General features: G+C 49.1%; 1 protein-coding gene across 2 annotated transcripts in view; it reads right to left on the reverse strand.

Annotated features, from left to right (window-relative positions):
* Positions 1-3755: 3755 nt before the first annotated feature.
* MMD (monocyte to macrophage differentiation associated) overlaps positions 3756-14434 on the reverse strand; it is a 34706-nt gene continuing 24027 nt past the window's right edge. For both annotated transcript variants that reach the window (XM_082212867.1, XM_082212868.1), the window contains exon 7: positions 3756-6550. In XM_082212867.1, coding sequence (XP_082068993.1) covers positions 6350-6550 — 201 coding nt within the window. In that variant the 3' untranslated portion in view covers positions 3756-6349. The remainder of the gene's footprint in view (positions 6551-14434) is intronic.

Consider the following 14434-nt stretch of genomic DNA (forward strand, 5'->3'; position numbering starts at 1 on the left):
ACTATGGTGGCTTTAAATCGAGATTAGAGCAGCCTTTCTTAACCTTGGGTCCCCAGATGTTGTTGGAACTACAACTCCCATCATCCCTTCTCACTAGGGATGATGGGAGTTGTAGTCCATCAACATCTGGGGACTCAAGGTTGAGAAAGACTGCTATGGAGCCTCATCCCCCCCCCCCCAGTACCATTGACTTAGCCATTCTAGTTTATCTTCTTTTTTTAAAAAAAGATTTTCTGTCTAATTAGAATACAGCTATACAGAGGCTGCATCGAGACAGAATCCCACCCAGAAAATAAGAGATCACTGCATCAGATTCCCCAACTAAAGTGGATTCTTTCCACCCCACCTAGCAATTTTGTGGGAAGGAAAGTGACAGGAAAGTGTTATGGAAAGTGTGGGATAACCTCCCTGAAAACAAATCAGGAATGATGCTCAATCAGCCAATGCCATATAACCTCCCTGCAAACTTTATGCAAGTAAAATCAGGATGTTCTCTAGTCAAGAAATGGGTTATCTGGAAATGATGACAATTCTCAGCCTTCTTCTGTACACCATTAGGAGTACAGTGGTACCTTGGTTTGCATAAGTTTTGGATGACAAACATGTCAAATTCAGAAGTGCGTGTCCCAGTAACCTTTTTTTGGATTACAACCCATTTTTTTTTTATTACAAACATTTTTTTCTTTTGGAGGCCCCATTGGTGAAAGCGCGCCTTGGGTTACAACCTGTTTTGGTTTACAAACGGACCTTCGGAATGGATTATGGTTGTAAACCAAGGTACCGCTGTAGTTTGATTTTTAAAGGTAGCCTGAGAATTATGCATCCATGTCTTGACATTTGAAAGCAGGGGGAGACCTATTGTCAAGAGAAATCAATAAACTTGGGCTTCAATATTAAAGCTAACAAACTTTGCTCTGGTTAGCAGTTGAAGTGTGTATGTCAGTGGTTTTCAACCAGTGTGCTGTGGCACCCTGGGGTGCCTTGAATGATGGTCAGGGGTGATGGGGGCAAGCCTGGCCTCTGTCCCTCTTCCCTTCCCTCTCTTCCTCTTGATGCCCTCTCCTCCCAAAGGCTTGCTCAGCTGTTTGTTGCAGCAGCCCTGGCTACAAGCTCCCTGGGTGAATGGTCCCTCTGGAGCAGGCCAGAGGGTGCTTCCCAGGGCCCTGTGGGGCAGTGTGAGGAGGCACCTCTATTTGGGGTAGGGGGGGCAGCTCAGGGACCAGGGGCGGCAGCTGCAGCTGCCCAGGGGACTCCCTAGGAAAGAGGGGAGGCTGAAGAAACACTCCACAAGGGTGTTTGAAAAAGGGCGAGAGGCTGCCAGCTCTGCAGGCAAGCAGTGACATAACTAGGCTCCTGAGCCCCACAGGGGTGCTGCAAAAAGAATGTAGTTGGTCAAGGGAGCAGTGGACCCAAAAAGGTTGAAAACCTCTGGTGTATGTAACAAATGATTACACATTACAGTGTGTGCGAGGGTGCCGTTTGTTTGGTTCATATTCTGCCCTAGCCATAATAATAATAATAATAATAATAATAATAATAATAATAATAATTTATTTATTTATACCCCGCCCATCTGGCTGAGTTTCCCCAGCCACTCTGGGCGGCTCCCAATCAAGTGTTAAAAACAGTACAGCGTTAAATATTAAAAACTTCCCTGAACAGGGCTGCCTTAAGATGTCTTCTGAATGTCAGGTAGTTGTTTATCTCTTTGACATCTGATGGGAGGGCGTTCCACAGGGCGGGCGCCACCACCAAGAAGGCCCTCTGTCTGGCTCCCTGCAGTCTCACCTCTCACAATGAGGGAACCGCCAGAAGGCCCCCGGTGCTGGATCTCAGTGTCCGGGCTGAACGATGGGGGTGGAGACGCTCCTTCAGGTATACAGGACCGAGGCCGTTTAGGGCTTTAAAGGTCAGCACCAACACTTTGAATCGTGCTCGGAAACCAAGAACCAAGTTGTGCCAAACTGTTCTAACCCATGTAGCCAGAGTGCCAGTAAAGCAAAATAACAGCCAGGCAAGCTGATTTCCAAAGGGCAAATATATTTTTGTAACTTGCTGAAATCTTCTTGCAACATTTGTTAACTTTGCAGTGTATTTGAGGAAGTGAGCTGCACGCTTGTTTTGTGTCAACTGCTGTGTGATCGGCACTCTGCACAATATTCAGAACACCATGGCACAGATGGGTAAGGTGATTCTCTCAATATGCGTATCAGAGAAAAAAAAGTGATGCTGGCATGTTTCAAATGATTATCTTATGTTTGGATTTCCACACTATTAAAAGCAAGACCCCTTACAAATGGGGAAGTGTTTTGAATCAGATAGATTAAATGTCTCCTGCTCTACCAGCTGAGCTGAGTTGAAGGTTCGTGTCCTACACTGGGCAAAAGATTCCTGCATTGAAGGGTTGGCTTAAATGACCCTCATGCTCTAAAATTCTATGATAGCAACCAGGAATGACTAGCTTCATTAGGGAGGCTATATTTAAGAATTGGCCATTTCTTCTTAACGGTCTTGTGGTAGCATTGCACTTCCTCAGTGTTCTCAACTTGCCCAAGGATGCAATTTCAGAAATAATTTGCTTCCGTCACCAAAGAAAGGTTTTAGTGATTAAAGTGAACAAGCAACATCATACAGCCACTTGTGCAAGGCACATTCGGAAAAATCATGATGCTACGTAAAGTGCAAAAGCAGATTTCCAAATGTATCCGAGTTGCCTCTCCTGCTGGCTTACGTTAAACATAGCAAACGGATTTAGCAGTCAGTTGCTGCCGCTATTGAAGCCTCCTGAGATTTGGTAGAAACTTCCTGCTGTGTAGGACTCAAGAGATGGCAATTGACATCCAGGTAACTCAGCTAACGTCAAGGAAACTGCAAAAAGATTGTTATCAGTTGTAATGTCACAGTGGGTCAAGGAATTGTATACCACCACCCAAACCTGTGCGTCACTTTTATTTACACAGGATATATAGGCAAAGGGGAACAAAAGTGAAGCATACAATTACTGATTAATTATAATGCCTTTGTTAAGAACAAGGGGATGGGTGTCTTAAGGCAGGAGCAGCTGAATGTTTAATAATGAGAGGGACATTCAAACACACACTTTTAATAAGCACTTGAGACTTGAATGAAGGCAGCAAGCATCCTTTCCTGAGGTTAAACAAAGAACTGTTTTGGTTACCATAAACGCAGCGCCATCATGCCCGATGCTGTATAGAACAGAGGCAACACAACCCAGGATCTTAAAAATCTATGAAAATGGGTTTTTAAAAGAAACTGACATGATCTGAAGACAATATAGCAAGACTGTGGCCCAGAACCAACAATGGTGGATAAATCTTTTTAGTGAAGGGATTTAGAAGGGATGTAGGCTAGCTTAATGACCATAGGGTAAGGTTGTTTTGATTTTTTGGGGGTGCAATTAGGGAAATCGCTGCAAGATGTTTTCAGTGGGGAGAATAGGGGGAAGCAGCAATTTGCCATATTGTACCGAAGTACTGGTGAAAACAGGTTGCTTCCCTTTAGAGGGGTTATCTGTGCATTCAAAAAAAATTAGACTTTGCACCTGCATAGATATTTCTGAATTTTCTAGAGCTAGTCTAGTGGTTGTGATCTTCATCACAAAACTAAAGTCAGACTGTGCATATGAAGTTGCATGGCTGTCTAGACTGGCCACAATCTTGATCAGGATGTATTCACCATGAGGAAAGAGCAGCAGTGACCCAATTTGTGACCCAATTTAACAAGGACAATATAAATTTCCAAATTGCACAAAATGTTTATTTGCATTCATCTAGTTACATTTAAACTTGTAGGAGCTAGACTGGATTCAAAGTTTTTTTTGGCGAGTTCAGTTCTTTTTCTTCTTCTTTTTTTTAACCAAAACACCTTTCACTCGTAAAAACAAACACATTCAAAAGACCACAAGAAATCATCATGAAGATAGCGGAATTAATTGGAGCTAGTTTCATAGTTTCTGACAAAAAACCAGAGCTTGTACACATTTCAGTGGTCTCAACAGTACTGCACTTGGACAGAATACAAGAACTCACAAAAAGTGAATATATTAAAGTCAGACACATCAGTTGAAACAAGAAAATAAGACAACAACAAAGACAACTGAGGCATTCAGATGTTCCAGGGCGGTCACAGAAAATATTTTCTGTTTTGCTGTTTCATTTGCATGCTGCTCAGAAGATAAGCGTGTTCTACTCCAATTCAGGGATTCCAATATTCACATGAGATCTTTGTGTCAACTTCTCCATTCTCTTGCAATGATGCGGAACCTTACAATACTGGCACACAACAACCACTTTGCCAGAGCCAGATGCAAATTCTGGAGCCCTGAAGAATTTTGGAAGTGTCCCTGATGTGGGACAATTTTGTAGTCATCCACTAATACTGTGTGGAAGCCAAGCTTCCAATGCCCCACTTTAATCTGAGCATTTGCCCCTTCTTGCAAATTGTATACAAGTGCACCCAATTCTAATATATGTAACAACGCACCAGCAGATCTAGAAGAGAATTACATATTACCTTGGGGAGGAAGCTCCCATCCCCCGAGTACATATCTACTGGTCCAACAGACAAAATATCCAGATAAAATCTGAAAAAGGCAACATGTTCCGTTTTAGTTTTTAAAACACTGATATGAAAAAGAGCAAGTTAGAAAAAGAATAAATTCAATCTTAATATAAGACATTCATAATACAGTGGGACATGCTACAGTAACTGGACAGCAATCAACACAACGGAGGTTCTAACATCTTGTTACTTAATACACAAGCTCTACAATCAAATTGCTACCACAGTTCATTGATCCAGATGCTAAAGAGCAGCACATTTAAAGCCCAGTTTCGCTACCAAGTCCCTGACTGATGAGACCTATCTAGTTCTTCAAGCTTCCCTCCCTGAAAAGGCCATTTGGGTGTGTGATGAACCACTATTAATACTCAAAATTTTATAAACAACTGATAATAGGATAAGTTTTAGAAAATGAGAGAAAGAGCAAATTATTTGCTTCCCACAGTCTTCCTCTGGGAGTCATTTGCCTCAACTTGCAATCCCGAACACACTTGCTAGGGAGAAAGCCCCACTGAACACAATGATATTTACTCCCAGGTTAGTATGCAAATGGACTGCTCTGTAAGCCTTATTATTTAAGCACCAGTCTCTTAGGCACCTCCCAAAATTACCAACGCTTTACGAGTAATTTCATTTTTTTTACTGCTACTTGCTAACCACCTGTATTACAAGAGCAAATTATTTCCAGAGTGCTTTCACATAAACATATGCATCTATGTCTAAAAATGGCACAGTGGGATGGGTTTTTTGAATTAGTTAGCACTATTTTTTTTAATAAATCCAAATCTGATAATTAAATTAAATGTGGAGGGTAGCAGGTTTTTAGGTAAGAGCTTGGCAGAGCCAATTTTGAAATTTCATAATGATCATTCACACACTTTTAATAAAAAGCTTTGGAAGAGGTATATAAGGTCAGGACAGTATGTGGAATGTAGTTGTTTTCTTGCAAAGTTTCACTGCAACTGCATATACTTTTAAAATTTTTAAAAAACATTTTTATATAAAAAGTCGTATCAGTATAAGTGGTGGGGGGAGGAGGAAGCTTAAACTTATCTCTCCATGATTTGCGTTTTATTAAATTGTTTGTGAAAAAGTGGTAGAAAGCAACTTTAAAAAAGAAAAGAATTAAGTATTTGCTGTTACATCAACTTCCTCAATTCAAAACTGTCATTTCAAAAAGTTTATGCAGTTTAAAAACCGAAGAAATTAAACCCATTAAATACACCTTAAAAAAAAAAAGAATTTGTAAACATCAGGCCACCAACCATTTTTACACTGTTTTCCCTGTTAATGTAGAATGGACTATTAATAATGCAGCATGGTGTTTTAAACCACAAACCAAAGTTAGGCATGCTTACACCCAATTGGCTTAAGTGCACTAAACTTTGTGTGCTGGAGTGCAGCTTCTGCTGACGGACAGCAGATGCAATATGAAAGGGAAATGCTTCTGTGGAAACCCCAGCTGAAAAGAATGGGCCTTGTATAGTGATTTTGCGCTTTCCCCATTCATTCCACTAGGGGCTTCCACAGGAAAAATGCATGTGGGGACTGTGTGCCCAGGACTTGATATATGAACAGCAATTCAAGGACACATTTTTGTCACTTTAGTTCACAGTAAATGTGTTTGAAAAACTATCAGTCAGTGCATACCCACCCCCACCCTGTGCAATATTTTCCCCACTTCCCCAGAAATTCTTTTTTTACCCAAGTAATACTGAGTCGGAGGCATAGTGCAGCTCGAAGGTGTGCGTGTCTTGTGTATTTAGTATCATAAGTGACGGATGATTTCTGCAGGACTTTTGTAAAGGTACTTCCAGATAGCGTAGTAATGAACTGCAGCAGCCGTGGCGACAAACAGATGCCAGATGGCGTGGGCAAATGGAATGATCCCATCGCTCTTGAAGAAGATCACTCCCATACAATAAATTAAGCCTCCCCAGGCAAGTTCTTGAAGTCCATCGGTGTTGTTCTGTGGATTAATAAAGTTTTTATTTTATTTTTTAAGCACTCTTTGTGAGAGAATGAGGCTGGTCATAACATTCTACTCCCCCTACTGAGCGGTACAGCAATATCACGCCTGTTGAGACTGGTATACACAGACAAGCATTAGCTGTCAAACTATTAAGGAGTGTTAGCACAGAGCTGTTCCTGCAGCTTCAGGCAGAGTTGCCATGTAGTCCTTCATCCCGTTCCCACGGCAGCCGGCAAAAGACTTCTGGAAAGGCTACAAGCAGGGCTTGAACACAACAGCTTATCCTGCTATACCAGCAAACTGGTATTTGTGGCATGCGGGCTCTGAACATGCAGGTTCCATTTAGCTATCATGGCCTTTAGAAAAATTCCAGAAGAACTGGTCTTACCCACTTTTAAAACCCATCTAATCCAGGAACCATCATCTCACCTAGCGGTAGAAAATTCCACAAATGAATCCTGCACTGTGTAAAGTAATTTTGTTTGTCTCTCCTAAATCTATTGCAAATTTTCTGGGTGACTCAAAGTCGTAATGCAATGGAGATAGAAGCACCACTTTATCCAGTCTCCACTGTACTGAGGCTTATAAAGACTATTATGTTGTTCCCTGTCTTTGTTCTCTTTTCCTTCCCCCACACTACGCCAAAATAATAAGATTCTATTGCTTTAACATTTTCTCTAAAAGAAGGAGCACCAACATTTTGACAGTGTTGCTTGCCTTTATGCATCTTTTCCAACCTGGATATCCATTTTTATATAGGGTAACTAGAGCAGTAGATAGTATTCAAAGTGCAGCTACATCATAACTGTACAGAAAGGCATTGCAATATTGGCAATTTCATTTTCCATTTTCTTACGAATACCACTTGACACATAATTGGCCTTTTCCCCTGTCAGGATAGACTCAGTTGCTCTCACCATTAAACTATCTACCACTGTACCAAGATTCTTTTTCTGGAGAATGACAAGTCAACGCAGATCGTATCTGTCAGAGCTGCCACCCAGTCCCAGCTCACATAGGACCAAGTCCGCCAGCGTTCATTTTATAAGAGTCTTTATTAAGTTACAGGTTTCATTTCCGAACTGCAGCGTGCAGCTCTACACCTTCTGCCCTAGGTCGGCGAAGACCCGTCTGAGTCCCCGCCTCTTGCACACCAGCTTAATACCCTAGCCTTGCTCCACCTCCTTCGCCTCTCCCTACGTCTCTGGGTCCTTCTGCCCCCCCGGGCCTCCTCCCTTCTACTCTCCTCTGACGCTGACCCCCCTGATCCTTCTGCCTCCTTGCGGCGGGCTTTGGGACCTGGCTCACTCTCCGGGCTGCTTACTGCTCCAGCTTCCGCTGCATTTGAACTTGGCGCGCGCGCCCAACTCTCTACTTTCCTCTTAACCGTTGCCTCGCTCTCTGAGGAGGGCGTGACCACCCCTGACTCGTGCCCTCCCTCCTGCTGACAGCCTCCGGAACCCGATGCCTGGCTACCTTCCTCCCTGCTGCTCTCAGTCTTGAGCGTGGGTCCCGACTTCCAGCTGCTGCCGCCCTCAGTTATGAGCGTGGGTCCCGCCTTCCAGCTGCTACTCTCTGAATCTCCTCTGTTCCCTTCCTCCTGGGGTGTCCCCCCGGATCCCCCCCTTGCTCTGCTCACTGGGGCTCCCTTTTGGGAGTCCTCTGACTCACTGCTTAGGCTTGGAGATCTCGGGTCGTCATCATCACTCATTTTCCCTTCGGATTCCTCCCCCTCGCTCTCTGCTTCCTCCCTTCTCTGCGTCTCTGCTCCTGAACCCCTGACATCCATCCCCCCCTCGAAGCCCCCCCTTCCCCCCTCCCCGCTTTCAGGTGTGGGTGCTGGGTGCTCCATCATCACGGGAGGGAATGCCGGATACAGTTCGCTCCCCGTGGTTGGCCGCCAACTGAAGACCTCCGAGTCTTCCTCCTCGCGGTCGCCGACGTTGACCTGTTCCGCTTCCATCTCTGTACCGCCGTGCTCGAACCCAAGGTCCTCCCCGAACACGTCCATGTCAGTCTCTGCGTCGGTCGCTCGACCTGGCATCTCCAGCCACTTCCGGCGCCATTGCTCCTCCGGTCGATCGTCCCACCAATACGAGGTGTCTGACGCCGAACCCGCCGGCGATCCTTCTGGGGAACGGGTGCTCAGCGCGGGTTCCCCGTCCGAGTCGAAGCCCTGGAACGTGCTGGAAGAAAGTGTGGGCGTGAACAGCCAGTCGTCGAAGAAGCTCGCTGGCATGGGTCTGTGTGGGAAAAGGGCATGAAACTCGTCCTTGAGCAGGGGTTCCTCCAAAGCGTAGTCTGGCACCCAGCTATTGGCGCTGGCCCGGGTGCCCTCTCTGGCTAGGAGGTATTCGACTCCCTCTTCCCCCCATCTGGAGTCCAAAATCTCCGTGACCTCGTTGATGGGGTCTTGCTGCGTCACCCCTCGCGTCTCCGTCCGCTCCCGGAACGGACTCGGTGCCGTCCCTGGCTCCTGGAATCTGTGAGGTGCCTTGTAGGGAGTGAGCACCGACCTGTGGAACACCGGATGCATTCTGGAACCCTCCGGCAGCACCAGTCGGAAGGCTACCGGGTTGATCTGTGCTTCGACTTGGTACGGACCAATTTGCTTGTGCCCCAACTTCTTCTTGGCTAGTGACCTGGTCGGCACTGCGTGGGCTGCCAACCAGACCCAGTCTCCCACTTGGATCTCTTCGCCAACCCGCCTGTGCTTGTCAGCTTGCACCTTGTAGGCGTGCTTAGCTAGCTCCAGCTGCCGTCTGAGTTGATCGTGTACCGCCTGCAACTCTGACGCGAACGCGTCCGCCGTCTGTGGTTCTCCGTCCCCCACTCTCTCCCGTCCCGGGAAGGTTCTGGGATTCCTCCCATTGTTGGCGAAGAACGGCGTCACCCCTGTGGACACGTGCTTCGTGTTGTTGTAAGCGAACTCGGCGAGCGGCAGGTAATCCACCCAGGTCGCAGGTTGTTGATTGGCATAGCATCTCAGGTACTGCTGCATGATGGCATTGACCCTCTCTGCTTGCCCGTTGGTCTGCGGGTGTCTTGCTGATGCCAGATCGACCTTGACATTTAGAAAACCCATCAGCTTCTGCCAGAAATTCGAGACGAACTGGCGCCCGCGGTCGGACAGGATAGACCGCGGCAGACCATGCACTTTGAACACGTGATCTATGAACAGTTTGGCGGTTTGTTCCGCCGTGGCCACCTTCGCACACGGAATGAAATGTGCCATCTTGGTGAACAAGTCCACCACCACTAGTACAGCTGTCTTGCCTCTCGAGCTGGGTAGATCCGTAACAAAGTCCAGGGCCACCCTCTCCCACGGTTCAAACGGCGTTTGCAGCGGTTCCAGCAGTCCCGCCGGTGGTTTGTGCACCGGTTTGGCCCTCTGGCAGGTGTCGCACCTCGCAACGTAGTCCGCGACTTCCCCTCTCAGTCTGGGCCACCAAAAGTCCCTTGCGACTAATTCCACCGTTTTTTCCGTGCCAAAGTGCCCGGCCGTGGGTGCGTCGTGCAGCTGCTGCAGTACCCTGGCGCGAAGTTCGTCTCCCGGCACGTAGATGGCCCCTTTACGTAAGAGCAAGCCGTCTCGTATCTGGAACTCGTCGCCCTTCGCCGTGCCCTTGTGCACCTCTGCCATCTTCGCCTGCGCGAAGGAGTCGTCCTGCAACGCCCGCCGCACCGCATCCAGGTCTACTGTGGCTGAAGCGCACGCCCACGCTGTTGGCGCGAAGATGTGCATGGCTGCCGCTGGCGTCGCCTCTTCGAGGTATTGCGGTTTGCGGGACAGTGCATCCGCCATGACGTTGGTGTCGCCTGGGACGTACTCTATTCGGAAATTGAAGTCAGCAAAGAACTCTGCCCAACGTATCTGCCTCTGGTTCAGGAACTGAGCCGTGCGCCAGTGCTCCAGATTCTTGTGATCCGTGCAGACCTGCACCGTGTGCTTGGCGCCGATCAGGAAGTGCCTCCACGCCTTGAAAGCTGCATGAATGGCCAGCAACTCCCTGTCCCAGATGGTGTAGTTCTGCTCCGACTTGCTGAGCTTTCTGGAGTAGAACGCTCCCGGCCTCCAGACCCCCTGTGGGTCCCTTTGCAGCAGGACAGCTCCCACTGCTCTATCGGACGCGTCTGTCTCTACCCGCATCGGTCTGCTGGGGTCGATATGCAGCAGTTGCTCTTCCGACGCGAAGAGACGCTTGAGTGCTTGAAAGGACTGCTCCGCCTGCTCCGTCCAGATGAATTTCTTTTTCTTGGAGCTTAGCGTGTCCGTAATGGCCGCCGTCTGCATCGCGAACCCCTTGATAAACTTGCGATAGAAGTTGGCGAAGCCGACAAACCGCTGGACCTCCTTCCGGTTGCGCGGGCTCTTCCAATCCAACACCGCACGAACCTTGGCGCTGTCCATGGCTAGCCCCTTGTCCGACAACTTGTAACCCAAGAAATCCACCTCCGTCGTGTCGAACTGGCACTTCTCCAGTTTGGCGTACAGTCTATGCTGCTGCAGCCTCTTCAGCACCTCCCGAACATCTTGGTCATGGGCTTGCTGCGATTCGGAGAATATCAGGATGTCATCCAGAAAGCAGACGCACTTCTTGTAAAGGAGTCCCGCCAACACATGATGCATGAAAGCTTGGAAACAGTGAGAACCGTTTTGCAATCCAAACGGCATCACTCTGTATTCGTAGGTGCCCAGAGGCGTGAACATGGCTGTCTTCCACTCATCGCCCTCCCTCATGCGGATGAGATTGTACGCACCTCGCAGGTCCAACTTGGTGAACACGCGTCCCTTGCGCACCGTCGCTAGTAGGTCGTCAATCCTGGGCATGGGGAAATCAGAAGGCTTGGTCATCTTGTTTAAGAGTCGAAAATCCACCACCAGTCTCTTTTGGGGCGTGTCTTTCTTCTTCACGAAGAAAACAGGACTGCCCCCTACTGCCCTGGACTCCCGGATGAAACCGCGCTGCAAATTGTGATCTATGAACTGTTTGAGTTCCTGTAATTCGTCCTCAGACATGGAATACAGCTTCCCTTTCGGCAGCGTCGCCCCTGGTAGGAGGTCAATCTTGCAGTCATATTGCCTGTGCGGTGGTAGCTTGTCAGCCTCTTTCTCGCAGAAGACCTCCAGAAAGTCTGCGTATTTGTGGGGGACTGCTTGCAACGTTCCCAACTGCAGTTGTGATTCCTCCTCCTCTCCCTCCTGTCTGGGCAGGATGCAGTGTTCTGCGCAATAAGAGGAGCCGAAGATCAGCTGTCTCTGGTACCAAGCCAGTGTCGGACTGTGCCTGTCCAGCCAACTCATGCCCAACACAATGGGCGTGTCCGACAGTTGGGTGACATTAAAACTGATGACTTCCCTGTGGTTGCCAAGGCGCATCACCATCGGTGGCGTTTGCTTCACCACCTGCCCCCCTAGCAACTCTCTGCCATCCACTGTGACGACTTGCAGGGGCAGAGTGGCAGGCAGTAGCTGTATAGCGTGCTGCTCCACAAAATCCTGCGCTATAAAGTCTGCGTTGCTTCCAGAATCCACAGAAAGCGGCACTTCGATAGTGACGCCATCGGGTAGCTGGAGAGATGCTGTGAGCTGCACTACTGGTTTGGGTGGGAGGGGGTCCGTGGGTTGCAAGATCGCTGGGGACTGCTTCACTGATGCGTCTGGCTGGGCCCCAGTGCCTCTGTCTCCAGCCAGACATCGTCGTTTCCCTGCTGTGGTTCTCCTTGCTGCGTTGCTGCAGTCACCATTGCTGAGGCTGCAGTGTGCTTGTGGAGCCTCCGGGGACACTCTTTCGCCAAATGGCCTGGATCCTCGCAGATGTAACACTTCCTGTTCCCTCTAGGAGGCTTCGCTTTCACTGCTGTCGGTGCTTGGGCTCTGGCTGCTGACTGAGCCCTTGCACCTCCAACCTCCATCGGTTCCCCTCCCCCTCCAGGCGGAGGTGTGGATTGCGCACGCGCTGCTTCTCTTGGAATGAAAGAGAAACTTCTCGCTGCTTCGCGCCCTCCACGTCCTTCATCTCTGCACCATGGACGTTCTTCCAGCCTCACCCCCACAGTCAGCGCCCTTTGGACCACCTCCTGCGTGCTTCGGGGCCTCTCCCCCCTTGCAATCTCATCCTTGACCGCAGAGCTTAGACCCTCCCAGAACAGGTCTCTGACAGGGGGCGAATCCCGGTCCCACTCTAAGGCACTGACCAGCGCAAAAAAGCGGGCGTGGTACTGCCGGACGCTTGCCCTCCCTTGTTTTAGTCCATGAATCTCCCGTCGGGCAAGATCCACATCAATAGTAGACAAAAAACACGCATCCATCGCTTTGATAAAGGCATCTGCATTCTGAAGCGCCGGATCTTTATCCCTCCACAAATTGCGTAGCCACGCTTTAGCATCCCCATGCAAATGGGATAGTATGAACCCCACTTTCTCTTCCTCATCTCTAAAGTCTTTTGCCAGCAGTTGCAGTGCGCACATTACGTCTGCTCGAAAATTGGGGTACTGTTGTAAATTCCCATCGAAGTGAGCTACAAGCCCTCCTGCTCTCCGTGCCAACCCAACCCCCTCCGGTCTGGGTCCTGGCTGCCCGTGTTTAACCCATGCTTCAAACCTGGCGTGGAGATCTCTGTAGGCGGCTGCCGCATCCTCCTCCCTCTTCTTGGATGCCAGTACCTCCGCGTTCAATTGGGTAACTGCCTGTTGCAGCGCTGCAACTGTCTCTGCTTCCGTCATCTCTGCTAACCGTCGTGAGCTTGCTCCCAAACACCGATCCCCTCCTCCAGCTGCCTCTCTCTCCGCTGCGAGATATCAGGTGTCCGAAGCTTTTGAGAGAGACGGGTCTTACTGTCAGAGCTGCCACCCAGTCCCAGCTCACATAGGACCAAGTCCGCCAGCGTTCATTTTATAAGAGTCTTTATTAAGTTACAGGTTTCATTTCCGAACTGCAGCGTGCAGCTCTACACCTTCTGCCCTAGGTCGGCGAAGACCCGTCTGAGTCCCCGCCTCTTGCACACCAGCTTAATACCCTAGCCTTGCTCCACCTCCTTCGCCTCTCCCTACGTCTCTGGGTCCTTCTGCCCCCCCGGGCCTCCTCCCTTCTACTCTCCTCTGACGCTGACCCCCCTGATCCTTCTGCCTCCTTGCGGCGGGCTTTGGGACCTGGCTCACTCTCCGGGCTGCTTACTGCTCCAGCTTCCGCTGCATTTGAACTTGGCGCGCGCGCCCAACTCTCTACTTTCCTCTTAACCGTTGCCTCGCTCTCTGAGGAGGGCGTGACCACCCCTGACTCGTGCCCTCCCTCCTGCTGACAGCCTCCGGAACCCGATGCCTGGCTACCTTCCTCCCTGCTGCTCTCAGTCTTGAGCGTGGGTCCCGACTTCCAGCTGCTGCCGCCCTCAGTTATGAGCGTGGGTCCCGCCTTCCAGCTGCTACTCTCTGAATCTCCTCTGTTCCCTTCCTCCTGGGGTGTCCCCCCGGATCCCCCCCTTGCTCTGCTCACTGGGGCTCCCTTTTGGGAGTCCTCTGACTCACTGCTTAGGCTTGGAGATCTCGGGTCGTCATCATCACTCATTTTCCCTTCGGATTCCTCCCCCTCGCTCTCTGCTTCCTCCCTTCTCTGCGTCTCTGCTCCTGAACCCCTGACAGTATCAGTGCATATGTTAAGTTGGGATATATTGCTCTAGTGTGTACCTTTTTATATTTAGTTATATCAAATCTCATCTGCCAATTGGTTGACCATTCACTCAGGCTGAAGAGACCAAGAGGCAACTCTTCACATGCAAACATCTTTGGCGTGAAGCCACACACTGGGGGTGGGGATGGAATATTCCAACCTTTTTTCATGTCTACAATTTATATACTGTATATTGCACCAGTTTGCTACCCTTC

Source organism: Podarcis vaucheri (genome assembly GCF_965113315.1).
Source record: "Podarcis vaucheri genome assembly, chromosome: 2".
In the NCBI taxonomy this organism is placed as follows: Eukaryota; Metazoa; Chordata; class Lepidosauria; order Squamata; family Lacertidae; genus Podarcis; species Podarcis vaucheri.